The sequence below is a fragment of the Gasterosteus aculeatus genome, chromosome 3 (assembly GCF_964276395.1).
Source record: "Gasterosteus aculeatus chromosome 3, fGasAcu3.hap1.1, whole genome shotgun sequence".
NCBI lineage: Eukaryota > Metazoa > Chordata > Actinopteri > Perciformes > Gasterosteidae > Gasterosteus > Gasterosteus aculeatus.
Genome location: NC_135690.1, coordinates 6,952,503 through 6,975,633, shown reverse-complemented (window position 1 = coordinate 6,975,633; position 23,131 = coordinate 6,952,503). Strand labels below are relative to the sequence as shown.

General features: G+C 45.6%; 1 protein-coding gene across 1 annotated transcript; it reads left to right on the top strand.

Moving 5' to 3' along the window:
• Positions 1 to 1,294: 1,294 nt before the first annotated feature.
• Positions 1,295 to 22,434, top strand: rab2a (RAB2A, member RAS oncogene family). The gene is made up of 8 exons (XM_040171010.2): positions 1,295 to 1,592; positions 7,045 to 7,116; positions 7,389 to 7,456; positions 9,657 to 9,739; positions 10,723 to 10,815; positions 12,462 to 12,573; positions 17,739 to 17,807; positions 20,414 to 22,434. The coding sequence occupies exons 1-8, from the start codon at positions 1,547 to 1,549 to the stop codon at positions 20,507 to 20,509; spliced, it is 639 nt and encodes a 212-aa protein (XP_040026944.1). The 5' UTR covers positions 1,295 to 1,546; the 3' UTR covers positions 20,510 to 22,434.
• Positions 22,435 to 23,131: the final 697 nt, after the last annotated feature.

Here is a 23,131-nt window from a genome sequence, read left to right as displayed (position 1 = left end):
CTAAAGTGTTTAGATTTGGGGGTTTTCTAGGGAGGAAAGTAGTATCTATTTATTAATATGTACTGTCCCCAGCCGCTAAATACAAAGAATAAACGCAGACGAAGAACACACAAACATGAAAGTTGTCTCTAACATACATCCCGTTGCTGCTCCCTGCAGGGAGTCACGAGTCGCTGCAGCTCAGCTGAAGGAGCCCGTCCGACCCGTTGATTGACTCATTTCACTGTGCTTGTATAGATATTTATTTGTCTTCACCAGAAAAAGATTAATTTGCATAATTTATCTTTAGGGTTCCACTCCCTAACATTGTTCTGTCCACGATGCATGTTTAGTTTAGTGAAATTCTGATATTGTTATTGACATTAAAGACAACATTTTATATGTTCAATGCTGAATGATGTTTACTGATAAAAGTCAATAATTACAATGGGATATTTTTACAGGGTTGAATTACAAATAAAAAGTAAAGTATTAGAATGAGGTACTTCTCATGTCATATGCTTTGAATCTGTGCCATATGAGCTATGATCCGATGACGTTTTTTGTGTTGCTAGAGGATGTGCATGCTACTTATTTTTCAAAAATGACTGTGTGTCGCTCTCACATTTATGCTACATATCCCAGAGGACGTAAGAATATGGTTAAAGTCATTCAAGAAAGTGTCCACTTCATTATTGAAGCACTTTAGATTCAGGAATCAGGAATCAGGAAACATGTATTGCCATAATACAAGGCATACAAGGAATTTGACTTGTGTGTGTGTGACAGGTGTCCTGTGCGTGAGGTCAGCAGGGCTGTGCTGACCTCACGCACAGCCCTGCTAGCTAATTAATGTAGTTAGGTTTCTTTAAGTATTCCTCATTTAGCACTGCTGGAGTCCCATCTTCTGCTCAGTAAATAAAATGTGCTTGAGAAATACAGCTGTACCTGAAAGGGAGACATTGTACCTATTTTACGCACATTTTTACGGATTTTATACATTCTCATACTCGTTTTTTTGTTTTTCGTGCAGAATATTTTGCTGTATTGTCATAAGGAACAACCAAATAGTAGCACGTGACACAACACATATACTTGTTTGTTGCATTTGTAATCATTAGTGATTACTTTTCTAAATATCAGCATTGTCCACCAAATGTGAGTTTCGGGATGCCTTTGTGTTATCAAATTAGCCGCTAGGGGCGAGTGTTGTCTTGTCACCGTTTTTAACAATTTTATACCACTTTGGGAAAGTTTCTGTCTTTTCCAAGAAAACACTTACACATGTTGAATGGTGTGAAAAGTCCAGACTCGCTGACTTCCATTGAACTGCGATCGCCCCAGCATTGAAATGGCGAGTTTTCCGAGGAGGCCTGAACACATCACAGTGTAGCGTGGCGAGGGCGGGCCGTGTGACGTAGAGCCGAGGCTCGGGCTGTTTATTGTTCCCTCCTCAACACCGACAGAGAAACACGGCTAACAAGCTGCCAGCTGCCTTTTCACACGGTTCACGGTTGGTTTACGAAGGTGTAACACGCGAGACAGCGGACTGCACAAACCAGGGGCCATGGCGTATGCGTACCTCTTCAAATACATCATCATTGGAGACACGGGTAAGCCGCAGGAAGTGCCAGCGAGGCTGGTAGTTAGCATGCAGCTAACGCCTAGCTGGCGGTGTATTTCCGCAGTGTTGGATAGTCCAATGACGTGGTAAAAGCAGAGACGCCAGGGAGGAGATGACAGCCCCACGTCTCCCGTGTAAACACATTTGATGTAATATTGTCAGCGCCCTGACAGTGACGCGAAGGAAGATACAGACACTCCATCACAATATTTCCCTAAACTACTTTCACGTAGCGGTTGTTGACAGAGTTGGGCCTATTGTCCGTTTTCTTCGAGGGTGGGGGTGTTAGCCTCGGCTTGCTAGCTTAGCTAACTGCCTAGCTAGCATTAGCGGTTCCACTTAAAATATTAGCAAACAGCTGGAACGACATTTAGTACTTCATTAGATCTGCTTTCACCTACATGCTAATCGTGACAGTAATTTCCCTTTATCGTGGATGCGTCACCGAACGCCACGTTTCACATGAACTTTGCTTCTTGTGACAGAAGGCCAACACGTCAAGCTAAACCCTATTATATTCCCTAAAATGGCGTAGAGCACTTTCGTTGTTTCTGACTAAATCTTGAGGTTAACTGTCTGTCCTGATGGGCGTGCAGACTGTCAGCGGGTGCATTTGTGATGCTGCCACAGTGTTTAAATAAAAGAGAACTGCACCTCTCAGGTAGACGGAGAAATGCATCAGGATTATTCTGTACAAGAAGCCAAACCAAAGACACGGACAGAATATACAGTCGCGGTCCAAACAGGTGTTTCCTGTCTGGGCAATTTGGTTATTATGGAGTATTCTTCACGCACTTGGTGACATTGTTAGAGTAAACGTTCAAACCAAGACAGTTATGGTGAAAGTAATTGAAGCGCAGCGAGGAAAGATTGACAACGTCTTGACTTCTTGTGGAAGACCACCGTGGAGGGCCAGAAGTTATTGTGAAACCTGTTTTTGCTGCTGTTGTTGTCGTCGTCAGTGCAGCTTTGCTCGATTACATGCACGTCGACACAAGGAGTACTCTGCACTGCCCTGTGTGCTGGAGTACTTTGAGCCGTACAGACATTGTGTGGCTTTGACTTCATAGGTCCTTGTGTGATAGAATATTCCGTGGCCTTTCGGCTTTTGTCGTTCAGTAACGTATTTGACAGAATTGAGTAGAATAGCAAAGGTAAATCTCTGTTTCCATCATCACTGTGTGACGTCAATGGTGTGATCAGGACCTCTCAGAGATCCACTCAGGCTTCCAAACCTCGCAGCAGCCCAGTCGGCTTCCTCTCAATGTAAATTACAAGGGTTTGTTGTTCAGATTTGGGATGGTGATCTGATCACGGTATATTTATAAATAGATTGGGTTGGTGGGTATATGTGTCTCTCAGTACGAATGTAGTTTGGATATTAAATATTTTGTTCTGTTTGAAGGAAATGCCATTATTCTTTCTTAGTTAACGTTCGTCAACAGAACTCAAGTGAGTTGTTTTTTTCAAATACAAGCCACACAATGTAGTCCGTTAGAAAGTTGTTTTTTCTGAAGTTTTTAGCACGGCTGACGACAACCTAAACAAGCAGGTGCTAAAAAGGATTGAATAATTATTATATAATAATATGAATAATTCTTTTATGTTCTAACTTTTTTTAGGTTAAGTCTGTAAAATGGTTCAAAATAAAGTTCTGCATTCGTTTTTTGTCTTAGCATCTTTGATGCTTTTACCAACATTGTTTTTGGATTATTTACATGAGTAAAATAATACGAAGATGCAGTTTTTAGAAATGGGTGTCTCATAGTTTACTAATTAATTTACTTGTAAAGGAATTGTTTCAGCATTGTCATTTAAAAAATGGAGGTCATTTTCTCAATTTTATTTTATGCCTTGGTCTCACTTGTTAGCATCTTATCTTTTTTAGGTATCATTTTTGGTTGTCGTATGCCATCATTTTGCTGCTCTACATTTGAGATCCTTCTCTTGTCTCCCGGCGGGTTGATGGAGATCACCGGTCGGTACTTTGCTCAGCCGGGCCTTGTCATCGTATCTACAGGACTTCATTACAGGAATTCATTGTGTTGATATTTCTGCCCCGTAGGCTTTGGTCTTCCCTCTATTGCCCCCCAGGTATAACCCTAACCAGCTGAGTCTTAGTTCTGCTGCCCCCCTGAACTTCTACGCAGATCGGGGGAATGTGGGAAAATGAGCACTCCTGACGTACCTCATCACCTACCTGGCAGGATGGTTTCCACCTCCAACCAGATAGTGTGGCTGTTGTAACCGGTGTAGGGGGAGAATGCCGTTGATGCTCCTACGGGAGCAGAGGGCAGGAAATGAAGAGAAACCCCCATTTGACCCGTGCAGGTGGCTTCGCTGTGTGACAACCAGTGCGCTCTGAGACTGGTGACTGCCGTACGCAGCGCTTTACTAGTTCAGAGGTGTTTTGGGACCCTGCATGTCTGGCAAGTCACTCAGACTTTTCAGTTCTACGCCTTTAGTTGCACGTTAGTTGTTTTTGTTCCTAGTTTTCGGAGCGCTTTATCTTTTGAGTTACAAAAGGAGCCTAAAGTGCAGCTTTGATTAAAAAAAATAGAGAAAAGGGCAAAAATGGAGGCACAACACATATACGTGTTGTGTCATTGATCCTTTTCTGCAATATGACCAAAAGAGAATTCTACTCTCTGTACACTTAATTAGACCGTACCCAACATTTATTTACTCTTCAATAATATTCAACACAAACAGTTGTGCCAGAGAAGATGAGCAAACAGAAGCATGTACAGCAGGAGTGTACGCTGTAGAAAGTCACACCGTGTAAAGGCTTCTATATAGTCACACATGTTGACTGACATGATTGTTCTTGAATGCGCGAGAGGACAATGTGATACACGGCCGACCTCGCGGAGTCTCGGACCGCCGTATTAATCTGTAACTAAGACGGGTCGCACGTGGATGACTCATCGGGCAGGTCAGAGATTGACCGCCATGTTTGAGGACCAGAGATGTCACAAGACATGTAGACGTGTAGTAGTGAGAACTCCATAGCAGTGTAAACTGATTCCACTGTGCTAAACCAGAATGAAGCTTGAACTCATCCTAACCTAACTCGATGGAATTTATGTTTTTACCCACGTGCTGCCACTGGCAGCTAACTGCTAACCGCTAACCTCAACTAGCTGTCCTACAGATCTCAACATGGATTTCTGGTTGGCAGCGTATCCGTGTCAGAGGGGCACTTGGGGGTTTCACTTTGCAGCGTGACGGCCTCGTCCTAAAATTACAGTACGTGGAATAATGTCCCGTCTCTGGTAACAAGCGCGGCGCTTCAGCAAATGGCCCCCATACACCCCGTCATCCCACGTGTGCATTGATCCCCTCTGTTAGTTATACGAGTTATTCATTTTCATTTATTTGAAACACCTCAACACATGTATGGATCGCCATAACATTTTCAATCGGCATTCAAGTTCCGCGAGGCGCCCCCGCGCTGTCGGCTCGGATGGGGACCTACTAAACCTCGCCATTTTAACGTAGGCATTTTGAAATTGGGTTCTGAACACGTTGTCCCCCCAAAACAGTAATTACAACAGAAATGCCAACTGAATGCCAGACGTATGAGCCTGCCTTTTATCGGATTTAAGGGAAAGGCTTGTTGCTGTGACAACCACTAAAGCCATTTCTCTGGAGCTGACCCATCCACCAGTTACATGATCGGGAATCGTTGTGTGAAGGGCAGAGCTGTGGTTTCTTTTTTCATGCTCTTGTCAAAGCTTTCTCACAGGTCTCCTATGAGGGTATTTTACCTCACAGAGAAGCGTAGATCTCCCCCACTGGAGGAGAAGGGAGCCAGAATATCTATTTGTCTTCATCTGTGTTTACACTTAACCAGGTCACATGATTCCAATACATGTTCGTGTTGCTGCTTCATTGCTGGCTCTGCGGGTTTATTTAAAAACAGACTGGTTATTACAATGTAACGCTATCAGTGATTCCAGACTAGAAAAGCAGGAGACCTGCCTACTTTAATAAATAGTGACGGTTAAACCTCATTCCGCACTGTGGTGGTTAATGTCAAACTGTCAATACTCGCCAGTTGACCTGCGTGTTGAACAGCGAGTGGGCTCCATATAGATCAGCAGGGGGCCGTTTTACCACTGTGTGCTACACTGGACCGGTCAGCATATTGAGTATGTATGAAATGGAAGATAAAGGGCTCAATGTCTCCTCATGACAAACAGCAGTGGGATGGCGATTCAAACCACGACACAACCGTTACCCTGCGTGTGGCCCATCCGTCGCTTATCATCAATATCACGCAAAGACGCCTGCCTAGCAACGCTCTGCTGCCTGCTGATGGTAACCCTGGGAAACCACTGAGGAGGACGACCGAGTCCTTCTCGGTCACCGCCTCCCTCATCAGCATCCCTCGCTTCTCCCCCGTCTGCGCCCTGTTGACAGCTTTGCACCGCTCCCCAACTCCTCCTGCCATCAAACCCGCATCTGCAAAAATAACCACCAAACGGGTCCTTCTCCAAGAAGCTGCATATTTGAATGGAAATCATTTCTAATATTAAATCGATGTTTCTGTTTCCACAAACAAAAACCAACATCCTGCCAGACAATGACATTGAAAAGTTCTTCTGAAAATGGAAGTCTGTCCTGATCAATTTGATCAATGTTTTTTTTTTTAATTGATTGTTCCAAAAAATATTTAAATATGACCATAGATATTTCCAAACAGAGAAAAGCACTAACTTTAGCTTTAGAGAACACAAACCGGTGAGTGCCATCAGAACGGTTGCTGATTAATTTTCTGTCCGCGGGGCAAAACCACCTTTGTGAGTTCTAGAAAGACTGAATGTACAGATCAAGAGCTGTGTTCATCATTCATTCGCAGTACATTTGGAATGATCTTTTCACAGCCACCAATAACTATTTGTTCATGGTCGTTTAAGCATTATGTTCAGATAGACTTTAAATACGTCAACCTCTCCTTTTAGGTGAGATTAGAGATTTGATTTCTCTCTAAAAGCTCAGTGCGATGCATGTAACTCAATATCTCACTATTTTAGGCTTTGCCGTGGTCAATGACATGTACAATATGATGTTTTCTGATTTAAAAATGTTCAGTGTGGAGATCTTGTGTTCAGCCTGTTCCAAAGCGAGTTGCTGTGGCGCTGCTGCTCCAGCAAACCTGTTTCCTAACCGATGGCCTGTACGCTCTGTGAAACCTCTCCGCACAGATCTTCAGTAAGCTATCACGCATGTGGAGACGGCGGGCTTGCTCGCTAACAGTTGCCTCAGGTGAACGGACGCTGAGAGCGCCTGTGCGTGGGCGTTCACATTGATGTCGGGGGCCTGTGTGGTATTTCTTTCTGTTGGAAATGGGATGATTGTGTTCATGTGTGTGTTTGTGATCCCGTAGAATCAGTAGACCTGCTCTTTTTAATTGTGCCTGTGTTTGCTGTTGTCAGGTGTGGGGAAGTCGTGTCTACTACTACAGTTCACAGACAAGAGGTTTCAGCCGGTCCACGATCTCACCATCGGTAAGAGCGCCTGTCCTCTACACTCATTCATAGAAAATAATTACTGATGGCCGTATTATAGCGTCGGGGGAAGCCACCTTTTCTTACGTGGCCAGTGAAAGATGAGTGAACAGGTGGAATGTTGTGTACAGCTACTTTACAGTAGAGTTTCTCCCGTTTGTAACGATTCACTGATGTTTCTCTGAACTAATAATGCTAATAGAAATAAAAATAAAGTAAAAGACTAATTTGTCAGTACCTAACTGTACTAGTTTGTGTGTGTGTCCTTCCAGGTGTGGAGTTTGGAGCGAGGATGATCACTATAGATGGCAAACAGATCAAACTGCAGATCTGGGATACGGTAATACATCTATTTGTTTAGCTCTTAAAGGAAGCTCTCCACACTGTGGCCGCAGATTAGAGAAACTTGTACAAATGTTGAGCGACCTAAATGAAGTGCTGTAACTACTCTGAACTACCGAAGTCACAGGTCTTCATCTTCCACTGTGATTCTGTGGTGATGCTTGTCATAAATATGAATTACTTCTGTTGGAAAGTTGAAAGAATTCTGATTAATCTTTAATGAATTACGTTCAATATGAAAATCAATATATCTGGAGCTCTGCCACATAACAAGAAGGCTTAGTGGAGAAGTTGTTACACTTTGTCAACATATTTCATGTTGTGTTCAAGGAGAGTTTCAGCTTCAAATCAACTAATGAAAAAAAACGAAACAAAAATGCATTTTCTCGCTAAAGAGGGAGAAGTGCAAAGTCTTTTTTACATTTTTCTTGACTGAACGTATCCATCCATCTGTGAGGTTCCACTGTACACTAGCAAGTCTGTGCAGTTAACCAGTGGACCAGCAGGTGGAGGTGGAGCTCCATGGAAGGACAGTGGGCCACAGCAGTGACGTCAGTCCTGCTTCTCAGAACTGAGGGAACAGGCTGCTGCAGGTTGTCAGTCAGCTAGTTAGTCTACACCTGGATGACCAGGTGTCATGTTGTCCCTGATTAGATCGTGTCTTAATGGTTCTCTTTCTGCAACTGATGAACAGAAGTGCAGAATGCGGAGGAGTGACGTAGACGCAGCAGCAGAGACCTGACAATCCGCCTGTAGCCCCGCCCTGAAGCATGCTGTGCTTTACGGTCTTATTTGACTTTAAATGAACCATCATTTACCAAATAAACATCATGCTGTATTGAAGAAGACTTTAGTGACTGAGATCATAAACACATGTTTACAATGTTTACTGGGGGAATATTATTAAAGAGACAAGTAGACCAATTCTAATTAAACAACTGGAGTCGCCGCCCCCTAGTGGACAGTAGGAAGAATGCAGCGTGAACACATGAGGCCTATAAAATGTAATGATATCCAGTCTATTACTATAACCACATGCTTACTTACAGCGGCCATGTGAAGTCAACATCCAGACGGTGCACAATCTGACCAACCAACATGCGTAACCATCCCCTCTTACAAAGCACCACGAATGGCTACAGCAAATGGATGGTTGTGTAGGCTGTGCGTGCGTGTGTGTGTGTGTGTGTGTGTGTGTGTGTGTTTCTACACTGCAGCACGTAGAGCAGATGGCAGCCAGACACGGCGTTCCCTCTCCTTCACCCTTATTCATCATTTATTCACTAATAGCATTACCGACTGGTTGGCTGCTGACTGGTGGCCGCCTCACTGCCCGCCTGGTTCACTGCCCCCCCCCACCCCTCTCTCGCTGACTGGTCGAGCTGGTTACCGGTGTTAGGCTGCCCTAACTAGCTGGCTCAGCGACCTGGGCTCCGACCTGCTGCGGGATTGACCGACTGGTCGTGTTGCTGACTGACTGTCTGGTTTTTCAGATGAGGTCAGAGCCGAGCAAGGCAGCGCTGCAGCTGCTGTGATAGAGTTGTTTTGTTTTCTGCCCTGGTCGGGGCGAAACACTGACAACATTGTTACTGTACACGGGATGGAGACAGAGGATGAATAGAGAGGTGGGGCGGGGGTTGTGGGGGCGGAGGAAGAGCGCTAGCTGGTGAAAGGGGCGATGGAAAGAGGAGCGATTCATGGCGAGAGAATGAGAAGATGAGTGATGCAAGGAAGAGGGTGGAGGCCAGACTATGAGCGGTAGTAATTGAAAGGGCAATTGGGGCAACAAGGTGACACAGGGGGAGGGGCTACAGATTATATGTTTATGGCGATGCTAAAGGTTTGTTCCGCATGACACCGCGGCCCATGTGAGCTTCCATGTTATCGGTAAATATGGAAGCCGGTGGGGTCAGACACGCAAGTGGAGAGCAAGAAAGGCTTCGTGACGACGAGAGGGAGAGAGTCCTCCATTGTATCCAGTTACAGGCTCTGCTCTGTCCTCCCCCAGCTGACGGATAAACTGGAGCCGGACACTGCTAGAGAATCCGGATCGGGACTAGACTACATAAGCAGGCCGGTGGGGGAGGGGCTGTAGAGGCCCGGCTCTTTTAGGAAAGCGGGGGATCAGCAGTCGTCTGTGGTCATTTTAATTATTCACGTTTCAATTTCTGTTTATTAATATATGTATGTTTCTGCAGGCTGGTCAGGAGTCGTTCCGGTCCATCACCAGGTCTTACTACAGAGGAGCAGCGGGGGCTCTGCTAGTCTATGACATCACAAGGTATCACACTGCATACTCTGCAGCCGAGGTGCATTCAGGATCATTGTGAACTTTGGTGTTGGAATGAAAATACTCGTTAAATTTGTCCCTTTCCTCACCATGGCAGGTCTCCAAATAAGAGAGTTGAGTATTTAGTTGCTGGGCCAAAGAACAATACGCAGTACATGCTAACAATACCGATGCTAATATCTGGTGCTGAGCAGGTTCAACCTCTTGCTTTAGTGTGTTAGCATGCTAACACTTTCTATTTACCACTCGAGTTAGTGTGAATTTCATCCATTCTGCGGGTATTTGATCATAAACCCAAAAACGTTTTTAGGTCAACAAGAAAGACGATGATGGAGCAAAATGAAAAGCTCTAAATGAGGTTTTTCCCACTGATCACTAATGTGTGAAAATCTTGATGGCAATTGAACACGTAGTTAAATTCATGGTTGCACAGTGAGGTCAGAGGATCCGCTTTGTCTGGCAACCATGAATGTCTGACCCAAACTTCGTACCCATCCCAGAAGGACATTGTAATCCATGTTGGTTATGAATCGTCATGGTCCTCAGAGGTTGATTCTAACGGTAGTCACGACCCTGTGACCTTTTTGTCCAGCACCACCATCAGGTCAAAATCTCCTCTTAGCCAAATTTCTATATGTTAAAATCCCCAAAAAGATAACGCTAATCTAATAGACTTAAGAGTATGGCACTATTGCAATCCTGAGGGTTTTTTAGCTCTGACCTAGTTATTAGACTTGCTGCTTTGGTTTATTTTGATATAAGTATAATCTTGTGGGGCACAGTGGATGTTCCAATCTTTTAGAGGCCACTAGGGGGACACGGGACACGATGCCTTGGGCTTGAGGACAGTAAACTAGAACAAGAGGTGGCGACAACATTCCTCAGAAAGGGGAGAGTAAGAGCTGATATCATTGTTTACTGTAAAGCTGATGTTTTGTCTTTGTTCAGTGTGTGTTCTTTGCTCACGTTAACAGAAGGGACACCTTCAACCACTTGACAACCTGGTTAGAGGACGCTCGCCAACATTCCAACTCCAATATGGTCATCATGCTCATTGGCAACAAGAGGTGAGTTGCATCCTCCACAAGGCTGGACCATCAGAAGCGCTGTGGCGTCTTTTACTAGTCCTTCCCCTGTACTGTTCTAAGATCGATTTTACTGAGGAGATCAGAAAAACATTCTGGCCTTATATTGGGCCAAATCAGTATTTTCACAACTCATACACCATTTTCGCTCCTCATACACCATTTTAAAGCAAACCGTAGGACCTTTTGGTCGCACACCTGTTAGGGCTGCACGGTATGGCCAAAAATCCATATCACAGTATTAAAGATTTTGACGGTATCCCGGTGTGTGACGGTATGGCTTTTTCAAGTGAACACATTAATTCATTGACCCCGAAAAGGACCGCGGCCACCCGAACAGCTGTTTGCCGCTCGCAACTGGCCGGCGTGTTAGCGCGTTAGCTTGTTGTGGCTGCTAGTGTTGCCACCAGAGGCTCGACAGACTTTGCAATAAATCGTTCTCTGATCTAATGTAACGTACGTTGGATTTTCCAAAACCAAACGGACTCCGCTCCTCTGTTGGGCACAAGTTGTGTTGGTGCCCCTCTGGTCTCTCGTTGTTCCTCCTGTATCTCTTTTCCGTGTTTTCATGTCGCAACAGAGTTACTTCTTGTTGTGAGCTGTACCCAGCATGCAGTTCGTTAAATGTACAATTATTAGTTTTACTAATAGTTTATGTATCACAATCTGTAGTGTTGTGGTGTTTTACCCTGTTAAAGAGAGTTTGTTGTGGGTTATTCGTTGTTCTTATTAAGTTATAACCATGACTCAATCACAACACACGTAAGACGAGCAGCTCCGACCGCTGGACGCTCCTCCATGACGTGTACAAATAAATTCTGCAGCCTGCTGAAGAGCAACGTCAGTTGTTATGGTGTAACACCGGTATGAACGGTACGGAGATTCATACCGTAAGGAAGTCTTACCGTTTGAACCGGGACACCGTGCAGCTCTGTGTCTGTGGAATCCAGCCGGCTTACGCCAACTGAACTCCACCCAACTGCTGCATCACAATCGATGTTAACAAATTTCTTAAAGCAGACGGTACCATTTCTAACCTTTCTTAATTAGTCCTCTCCTCCACCCAGGTGCCTCAATCACCATGGTAACAGTGACACACGCCACCTCTTAATGTCCAATACATATGTAAGAGGAGCAAGAGCTCCACATTTTCATGCGGCCTCAGTCACATTTTAAGCCCCACAAACCTGAAGGATATGACGGCCAGAGGCTCTGGTGTAAATATGAGCACATCTCTCTGGCTTTGATAGGAAGTTTTATACAAAATCCAGTCAGTCGTAGTTTGTAGTCCGCCCCTTCGCCATGGTAACCAGTGACGCGTATGCACGTACCCGAGGCTACATTACAGTGTTGTGTAATTTGTGTGTCAAATCTGCTTTCGTTAGAATTACAGGAACTAATTCTACTCTGGTAAAGACATTCCCTTGTTGACTGTAAATGACAGACAGACCTCACACGAGGCCCAGGTACCGCCTTAAAGTGCAAAACAACGCTGAGTCATCGCTGGCGATCCGTCATCATGAACACATCGTGGCTTAATTCAGGACAGAAAAGTCCCCATTTATATCACCAAATGTCTGTGAAATACGCCGCAGCCACCTGTTTGTTTGTTTGTGTGTGTTTTTTAGTGACCTGGAGTCGAGGAGAGAGGTGAAGAAAGAGGAGGGCGAGGCGTTTGCCAGAGAACACGGACTCATCTTCATGGAGACCTCAGCCAAGACTGCCTCTAATGTCGAGGAGGTAATCATACACACGTACACAGTAAAACTATGTATGTGTATATATGTATACAGGCTACATTTAGCGACTACTCTCTACTGACTATTTTTAGACTAGGTTTGCTGATGATGGGTTTTAGATGCCGATATAAATTATTTTATTTTCAAAACCATTGAATAAAAATGAGACACAGAACCGCTGATTTAAAAAAATAAACCTTTATTTAACCAAGTTGGTCTCTTCATCTACTCAGTTTGCTTAAGTGGATCTGCAGTTTGTCTGAAGTGCATGTTTTGAAATCATCATGACATATTAATATATTGCCTATAACCTTTAAAGGAAAAGAAAATGTCACTGAAAGACTCCAGATTACACACATCAATCTGTTCTAAGATGGAGTAAAGCGTTTCACAGTGATTAGTGCTGCACGCCTATCTGTTGGAACACTGTAAGCATCAACTTCCTCTACTGGAGACGTATCGCTGAGCATGTTCAGAAGTGTAAATCACCTTTATCAATGACGTCTTGTCACCAGCACGTGACGGCTACACGTCTATGATGTGTATCTCCCGTTCCAGCACATCCCAAAGGAGCTCTACTAGATCGAGATGTGGTGACTTGGAGGCCATTGGAGTACAGTGAACTCATTGTCATGTTCAGGAAACCAAAATGATGCTCAATTGGTCCTAAGTGTGCCAAGCAAATATCACACCACCAGCAGCCTGAACCGTTGATAGGAGGCAGGATGGATCCATGCTTTCATGTTGTTTTTCCCCCCCAGTGGCCAAAGACCTTGTCAGGTTAGCGTCACAAAGCGCGGTTAGCAGGTGGCTCCGCCCTTCTTCTTGCGCTCCGCCAATGGGTGTCGTTGTGTCTAATGAATGCATGGCGCTAGTCTTCAGGGACCAGTTTCTCACTTCACATAAATAATCCCATCCTACGCCGCGCAGCTGAGGCACCGCGGTGCGTTCATGTGTTTACATTGATTCTTTTCCCCCTATCCCTGTGTGTGTGTGTGTGTGTGTGTGTGTGTGTGTGTGTGTGTGTGTGTGTGTGAGAGAGAGTGATTAATATGTCCCATTAGTGTCCTCTAAATCCTCCCGATACCGCGCCTCCCTTCATCTCTCTTCACTCCATCCCACGTCCATCATTTGCTCTTTACCTCCCTCCCATCCTACTTCAACCCCCTCCCCCTCCTCCAACAACAGGTCTTCCTCCTTTGCGTCCTCCTGCCCCTCTTCCATTTGTTTCTTCCTCCTCCTCCATTTTCTCCATCGTCTAGTTTTCTCTCTCTCTCAGCAGTATATCAACAGTTATAGTTCATACATATTCATAACCTGCCACCCCCCCGTCCCCCCTCAGCGACACCCTGCAGCCAATCGGTGGGCCAGCCTTATCGTCAGGGTCTGTGGGTGGACACTGGGCCGCTGGGATGCGCCTTAGAGAGAGCATCCTATAAGCATGCTGTCATCTCGCCTCCTTTTCTTCCTTCCCTCGAGACCTTTTCCCTCGTCTATTTATTTCCCCTATTGGTCATTTCTATTCTTTTTGCTGCTTTTTACCTGTAACCATCCCACAAAGTGTACTTAAACGCATTGAATTTTTCAAAATAATCAAGCATATTATTTGGTCATATTCCTAATAAATTCCCCTGTATGTACAGTTCACACAATAGTTTAGATGTCATCAGGTCGACTAAGGATCTTATAAAAGGTCAGCTGTCTACTTGGCTGTTTATGTACTTAGTTGTTCACACGTCATCATATTAAGCATTTGGGCCATATTACAGTTGAAAGGTTTTAATTATTTCAATGAAATTGCAGCAGATACAGAAAAGAACACACACTGCATCTTTTGTATTGGTAAACTATAGTGATCTATTTATGTTAGAAATATAGTCTCCCTGCCGTAGTCCCCAATGTTCTCATCAGTCTTTGTTTTTCCTCCTTTCATATTTGAAACCTCCACATCCCTCTGAGTCTCGGTGTGGAGGAACCAGGGACATGAGATATGATGGAGGAAGGAGGACAGGAGTGAACAGGGCAGCGTGCACCAGGGAACCCTCTCGGGCTCCTCTGCCTATTTTCAGACTCCGTGTCGGATTAGTTCAGGACATATTTCCAGTTCTTTTAATGACTGCTGAAGACGCACACTTCTGCTCAGCCTCACAAAGTTGCAGTCGGTGGCTGTGTTCCAACAAGTTTATCCTAGCTGCTTCCCGGTTTACCCCCTGAGACACTTTGAGACTTGTCCCCGGAGACAAATGCAGCGATATCACAGGCGAGTAGCTCAAGGAAGCTTATTTCCACTTTATTCTAACGTCTCTGATCCTGTCTGTCTGTGAGGTGTGCGTACGGAAAGAAACAGATTGCGTGGCGTCTTTTTGTGTGTACTGCTCAGATCTTCCTCATGTAGCAGCTGTCCACACAAGGAAGCAAATCTGCTCCTTAAAGCTCTCAAAGTCCCGTAGATGGTGTTGACAGAGGCGGTTTGGTTCTTAAAGTCCCAACAAAACTGCCCTTTTAGAGTGTCTTCTTGTATGTTTCCTGATGCAATGAAACCAACGTGTTGCGCAGCAGTTCCTCCTCGCGCCGAGGGTGGACTCAACGGCGCTTTAATTTGACAGCACTGACTTCCAATCAAAACCGGGCGTGCCGAAAAAAAAGGAATATTTTCTCCTTTTTGTATTAATATATGAAAAGATATTGCTCAACATTTAACAACATGACTTGTATGAGCCGATTGTGCACCGCAATGCAGTTGTTGTTTTTTGGGTAGAACCAGCCAATCGATAGATGTATCAAACTTGCATTATTACTTTGCAGTTAAACTGTTGAATGTATGTTAGATATTTAAGTGAGCATGGGAAGCTAAACGCGGCCTTGGCACGACTTGATCCAGCTAGCTAAACCTCCCAATGTAGCGTCTCTAAGCTTTGTATGTGCAGCTTCCCTTTCACGCCAGTCCGTTGTCCGATCGAGAGGTCCGGCTGATTGGGGTCCAGCTGTTTCACCTCTAGTTTCTCCAGCAAAGTTCTTCTCTCAAACGAGTCTTCGAGTTTGGGCCGGGTCTTGGAAGAATACTGCTTGTGCCTCGCGTGATTAACCCTGACGAGAGCGCAGCCTGGGTAAATCCCAAAGCTGAATCTATTGTAGGGTGCTGATTGGCTAAATTATGTCACTCGTGTATCTTTTAGTATCAGTAGCATCAGTGGTTGGCTAAACTGATTCTTAGACCCGCCTCTTTTGGGCCTGCCCCAAATATTACTGGGTATATTCCATGTTTAAAAAACAAAAATATAGACTATTTGTAAAATTTATTTTGACATTAAAAAAAATCTCTGTATATTCTTTGTGTGCCTCAGGGGGAGGGCAGGCTGCCACTGGTGCACCGCCATTTTCATGTGGCAAGCGCTCACTCACACGGTGCGACATCCGGTGGATCGATTTGAGATTGCAGCTAATTATACTGAAGAATATACCGGCAGGCCAGCTCCAATAATTAAATATTCTGTGGGCCAAAGACCGTGCCTTGAGTTTGACATATGTACTCTAGGAAAAGGGGGCTTCTTTAAGGGCGAGCCAGCTGCTTACAGCCTTTATGCTAAGCTAAGCTAACCACAGCAGGTCTATTCTAAATGCAGACATGAGTTTCAAACTGTTCATTTCATTTCCCTCTCAGAATAATATGTATCCTATTGGAAATGTGGAGTTAAAGCCTAGTTTATGGTTGTGCGTGTTCAGAGAGATGCAGGGACACTCAAGGGACACGCCAGAGCCCTTTGCGTGTCCCTTGCGTGTCACACCTCCTTGCGTGCGTCCACCAATTTTTCTAGACTAGCACCAAAAGCTACGCAAGCCTCCTGCAGCCCACAAGGCTGTGGTTGGTCTGCTAACTACATCCTTTACGGAGTCTCACATTTCCGCTTTCATAGCACAATACCGCCATTATTAAAAGGAAGATTTTTGAGGAGAGAATGAATCCGATTGAAGAGCTTTACGGAAATATGATCACTTCTACAAGCCGTCATTGGCGGACGGCCTCTGATTCATTGAGGGAGATCTCTGCAAACGTCAGAGTAAATAAACAAACCAACGACTTCCACACACAAAGACGCAACTCTCTAGGTCGTCTTCGACAACAAAACGTTGCCCCACCTGTTCTGGCGGTTAATTGCTCTGCAACACACGCAAACATTTTACAACCATGGATTTAAACGAGTGAGTCGACACGACTGCGCAAAGCGACGCAGACGCAGTTGCAGAAGCAGGCCAGCGCCTTAACTGAGAGGCATTGGGATTTGTCTTTTAGAAATCTCTCTCCCACTCCTTTGTGCATGTTGTGAGCCTCGCAGGCCGCTGAAGCTTTGTCCAGACATCCAATATGTTGCATTACAATACGGGTAGATGAAATCCAGCATTCCAATTGGTTGAGCCTGACGAGGAGCGCATTATTCAGCATAATGTACAATAGCTGTTCACATTGACCCGAGCGTTCCGTATCACTGCGCACTCAAAGTAGCAGGATAGATTTTGTGCGACCGTTAGTTGACATTTTAGCTTTTAGCTCGGTGGCGATTGCCGGAAAAAAAACCACGTAAATCCCAGAGATCGGTTTGGGGCAATGCCAGCTTTCACAACCGGACAATTAAGGTGGACGTCATGATCGATGTGAATGAATGAGACGGTGCGAGACCCGATGCTGTTTACGTGCACATACAGGGACTATTTGTACTGAAATGAGACACACAACGTTTGGTGGCTCCAACTACTTTGTGCTGAAAGGCAGCTATTTACTTCCTGATTCTAGTTTCGCTGGTAACCGTATTATAAAAGCAATGAGGTACTTGAGGCTGTACTTTATATTCAATAACCGTTCGAGGGTTGCTAAAAACACCCCCAAACTATTATTGGACGACAATGTACAGCCTTTCGTACCTTTTATTGCTTTATTATAGTGTCTGCGTTGGGTCATTGTGAGTTTCCACTCTAAAACGTGGAATGTGTGAGTAGCATTTAACACACACACAGAAATATTCGACAAATCCATTCAAACATTGAGCCAACATCTAGAAAACTGCTTCCTGCTTAACAAGAAAAGCAAAGTTGTGTTTTAGGAGTGGACATCCGATATGACTTGAATCTCCTCCTCTTCCTCTGTCCTCTCACTTCCTGTCTCTATCTCAGGCCTTCATCAACACAGCCAAGGAGATCTATGAGAAGATCCAGGAGGGAGTGTTTGATATCAACAATGAGGTGAGACACTTTTTTCCACTCTTTCTTTGACCTGTCCTTTTCTTCTCCACCCTCCAGTCTTTGTTGTCCTCTTCCCCCCCCCTGTAGTTGTCCAGCAGTGTGTGGTTTGCACTGCTCGCTGTAATGTCAAAACGAAAGGGGAGGGAATAAACCCCCAAACTCTCTTCTTCTGTGCTCCCTTTGACTCCAGCCAAGCGCTCTGTCTCTGTCTGTCTCTCTCTCTCTCTCTCTCTCTCTGTCTGTCTCTCTTGGCGTCTTGCCAGCTCATAAATTCCTCACATCCCACAACGTCTCAGTCATTCTGCAAGAAAACAAACACTCAGCCAGCAACTCAGCCTGCAAGCTTCATATCCAGCCAGTCAGCAAGCTCACAATCCAGTCAGCCAGATGGTTATCTTCTCTCAGCGGAACAGTTATCCATGCAGCAAGTATGCACTTGTCAGCAAGTGTTAGTCACACGACGTTCACATCGCAAAGGTCCCAAAAATTCTCTTCACAGGGAACATCGCCACGTCTGGTTCATTGAGACTTCCCACAGTGGGCGGAGTCTGCACTTTTGTCTTCCCGTTACGGGGCGAACAACAAGCCGCACTGATCTCCGATAGCATCTGGTAACATCTAGAACGTTCTCCAGCGTCGCGTAGCTGAGCCTACTGGTCTGCCGGTGGGCCGGGCCAAAACAGCTGGGCTGCTTTTTAAAATGACACAAACCGGGCAAAGTACCCGTTCGGAGAGATATATATATATATATATATATATATAATCTTGAGGCCCTTTAGCCAGCCAGTAGTCGGGTCAGAACTGGAGCCAGCCAGAGCTTTTGTTATTAGTAGCAGTGAGACAGGAAGGCCGGCCAAACCACATCAGCTGACTGGCTGAGGCAGCGAGAGGGAAGCCCCACCAGAAATGTTGGCAGTCACTATGAGAACACACACACACACACACACACACATGGCCTAAGCTCAATAAATGTGATTTAAAGGCAGGGAGAGTTTCCCTGAGGCACCACTGCTACTGAGTTTAAGAGGGGTGGGAGCTTCGTGGAGAGGGAGGGAGTTAAATATATACAGAGGAGGAGGGAGCGAGGCTGGGAGGGTGCTGCAGCTACACACACACACACACACACACACGGAGGGAAAGTGAGACCCACAGCACACACAGAGATGAAAGCCGTGTCTCTACCACCCACCTGCCTCTTTCTCTGTCGCTCCCTCTTCTTTTAGAAAAGCTTTTCATTTCCATTGCTTTCTCTCCTCGTGTCCTTGAGTGCTGCTGGTGTTTCCCCTTCCTTTGTGCCATGCTTCAGCACCTGTTGCTCCGCCTGTGATCTGATAGGAGCACACATCAGGCCCCGAGCGGTGGTGCAGGGATGGTGTCGCTGCTTCTCCGAGGCCCGTGTGTGACTTACCTGCAGTAGGATAGATGGCGGTCCGCACGCCTCCAGTTTGAAGAAACAGGCCGACTGCTGTGGATCAATAGCGGTCCACTATATTTAGCTATAGTCCACCAGTCTGTAATCGATGCTCCCTTCAAAAACAAGCACAGCCATTTCATCTCTCAGATGTTCTACCTCTGCCTTGGTCGGCTGGTTCAGATTCTCTCGTCACGCAGCCGTGACACGATGTGGAGGAGAGAAGCCCAAACAGGCGCTATGCACTACGTCCTCCCCCGCCTCTAATCTGTCCACGGGACCCCACCTGTCCACATCCTGCCCGTCCCATCAAGTAAAGAGCACACAGCACATCGTATGTATCGTCATCACCTCCATCGGTGATGAGCTACCCGGTAACATGCTAGTTAGCAGAGCGCATTCAAGCTTAAATCATGTGATCTAACAGGGTAGTCACGCTAGCGTGGCAGCTAGCGAGCTAATATGCTGACAAGGCCTCCGCCTGCGCACTGTAATTTGTTGACTATTACATTGAGATGGACTAGATCACCCTGCCTGTGTCTGGCCGTGTTGCTTATGGCCCTCTGCTTTGAAACCTGTACAGTGGACACATTCTACAAGAGCCTTGTAAACAAATCTGATGTAGAGGCTGAAAGGAAATGCTCTGCATGAATGTTTGCAATGGCTCAAACGTAGTGCTTTGGAAAGATGTGATGGAGAAACTCGACTGTTTGATAGACCGTTTCGCTGCGTTCTTCACACGTTTGACACGTAGTTCAGGGACAACTGTCGAAGATTGTGTACCGTCGCTCGCTAACGGATTGCTGGTTCAAGAGATCTGCATCAGAGGCTGCTTCTAGATGAACGTTGTCATCAATTTTGGCCTCGTTGTGTCTCGTGCGTGTTCGTGCGTGCGCCGGCGGCCGACCGACCCCGATGTTTTCTGCATTTGAATCACTATTTAAATTTGAATAAACCCGCCTTACCCAAAAGTCCTCGCCCATACTGCAGTGAGAAGGTCACAGCTGGACAGGTTTACTCCATAGCTGCAGCGCCCTGATGTGGGATCTGTGTTGTCCCAGCGATCGGCCTGTGGGGGATTGCAGCAGAGACATTTCATCACCCTTGAGTGAGATCTTTTCTTGATGGTGTGCTTCTCGTTTGTTTTCCTTAACCCTCCGTGAACCTCATTGTCTCCGTCTCTGTCTCCAAACAGGCTAATGGTATCAAGATTGGACCCCAGCATCCAACCACCAACTCCACACTGTCCGGCAGCCAGGGAGGCCAACAGGCTGGAGGCGGCTGCTGCTAAAGCCCCAACACACTCCTCCTCCTCCAACCCCCCCCCCCCCCCTCCTCCTCCTCCTCCTCCTCCTCTCCCTCGTGTTTCTACAGAACTGTCCAGGCTCACTGGCAGTTTGTTAACCTCTGTCTCTCCTTTGCTCCATTCGTCCATCCATCCCTCCCTCTGTCTCTTTTTCTCTCTCTTTGTCTTTTAGCCATGTCTTTGCTTGGTCCCATGGCCATATCTAAGGGTATTGGGGAGGGCTCTGCCCCCCCCCGAAACAACCTGACTGTCCGGTCTTACTTAGACTGGGTCAAGATGAATCGATTTTTATCTCTTTATTTAAAACATGGCAGAATGTGAAGAACTGTTCACACACGCCTCTAAATTGTTGAGGATGTCCGCGTAACGCCCTCTTAACAAGCAGACTATGGAACAAACCCCACACACACCTGTACACATCTGTACATGCTCTGATGACGCAGCACGCTGGCAGCAGGGCCTGTTTCCACATGCTGTGTGTACGGAGGGTATAAATAGCTGTGTGTAGTACCTCTGCATCGTCTGTCCCGTTCATCGCCATGTTTTCTTTGTCTCGGTCTTTGTGTCCCTTTTTCGTTGACTTCCATATATGATTTGTATTTAATGAACACTACAAACTGGTTGTGGCTTAAAAACATTTAGAGAGTAAAAGTGCAAGCTGAGGGCGAAACTGGATCCTTTAGGGACGAAAGGAAAGTTTAGAGGTTGAGCGCAGCGGGCCGCCATTATGAAGTTGAGAGGAAAGTAGAACCGAAATCAAGACTCTTTGTTAACTATATTTATCGGGCACGTTTCTGTGTATATATGGCTCTTTAGATTTCTGTAGCTTTTAGGGGGGGACGAGGGGGGCTTGTTCAAGGTGAAACTTGGCTTGTTATGGACTCATCATTTCTTTACCATTTTAACAACTCATTTAAACCCAGGACGCCCTTTCTTTTAAATGACGAGTAACGGGGCTGTGAGCGGGGAGCTCCCTTCTCCGAGCAAGCGAAGACTTCCACCGTAACATTGGCGTCACATATCTAACGTACAGCGCTTGGAGCGATGCCGTGATGCAATGCTTTGTTCTTACTCTTTTTTCGGTTGGACATCCCCGTTGTAATCGGCACCATTTCACTGTTTTGCTCATTACTTTGCTACTTCGGTTACTTCAACCCCCCCCCCCTCTCTGTGGTAACATTAACTGTCTATTTTTTTAATGCCAAATTATTGTTTACCTGCGTGTCATCAAAACAAAAAATCTCCTACGCCCCTGTACTATGTCCTGAAATCAGCTGCCTGCCTTAACTCCAGCCCTGAGAGATTTGGACAGCTGCCACAAACATGAATGGAACGGACGCTTTCTCCTGACGCTGTAGCTAGCTAGCTAGCCGACGATGCATTACCTGCAGAGAAGCAGTCGTAGGAAGAGCTCCTAGGAACATGCATAGTTTGCATTGTGCAAATAAATAGGGGCATATGGAAGGACCCCAACATGCTGCCCCCCCACCATCTCGCACACGCACACACAGAAGACGCACACATCGATTTGTGTTGATCTAACATGGCCGTCGGGAGCTTTTGGTGGATATCACGGCAGTGTTTCCCTCTCTTGCTGTTCTTTTAGCTCTTAGATATATTCAGTCATTTATTCATTTCATTCAGATGACAAAATGTAGAGTGTGTGTCTGTGTGTGTGCACCAGAGGGGGGAAGGATCAAGCCAAACCTGAAGCATCCATGGAGCTGTCTGACTGGAACGAACTAGCTATCTTTTATCCATGTGGCCCTCCTCTATCCCTCTTCCCGCCCGCCCCCCGCTCCCTCCTCCCCTTTGACGTTATTTGCTGTTTGTTCTTTGGAAAAAACAAAACATAAAAAAATGAAAAAATGAAAATGCTATCACAATAAACTATAATAAAACATTCTAAACCAGGGGTGTCAAAGTCATTTCAGGTCCGGGCCAGATACTGAAGCGGGCCGACCATTACAATCACATGGGGGGGGCACTGACGATCCGACCAGCCGGGGGGGGGCATGCAAAACAAATCGATACAAAAGAAGATGCAACCGCGCATGCGTGAGGACTGTTCTGTAATTCTCACAATAGCAAAGACACCCGTTTGTTTGTTTTTGTATTATTTTTTTTTTGCCACCTGGCCACGCCCATCCTGACTTTTCAGGGTGTGAAGAGATCGATCTTAATGAGTCCACATTGTGTTTTCCTCGATCTGATTTGTCCATTCAAATGAGCAGAGAGGGACGCGCCTGGATCCGTGCCATTCGACCTTCAGCGGTAATGGAGATTGTTTTTCCCAATGAAGGTCAGCCGACTGAATGAAACCTGTTTTAACTCATATGCAGTCAGGGAAGGTTTACCTCTTGTGTACGTGCAGGAGATTCTCTGCAAATAAATGCACACATTAAATTCAGATTTCCTTGAAGATAGCACATTTTGGGCTCAACAGCGTGTTTCCTTCTGATGCAATTAATGCTGAATGAGTGCTTTAATGACTATTAATAACAATTAGTACTTTTTAACTCCCAAGAAGACGTGACAATGTTTGTGGAAGGTTTGATCACAGCTAAATTATTAAATGGGACTTAATTAGGGTTGCAAAATTCCAGG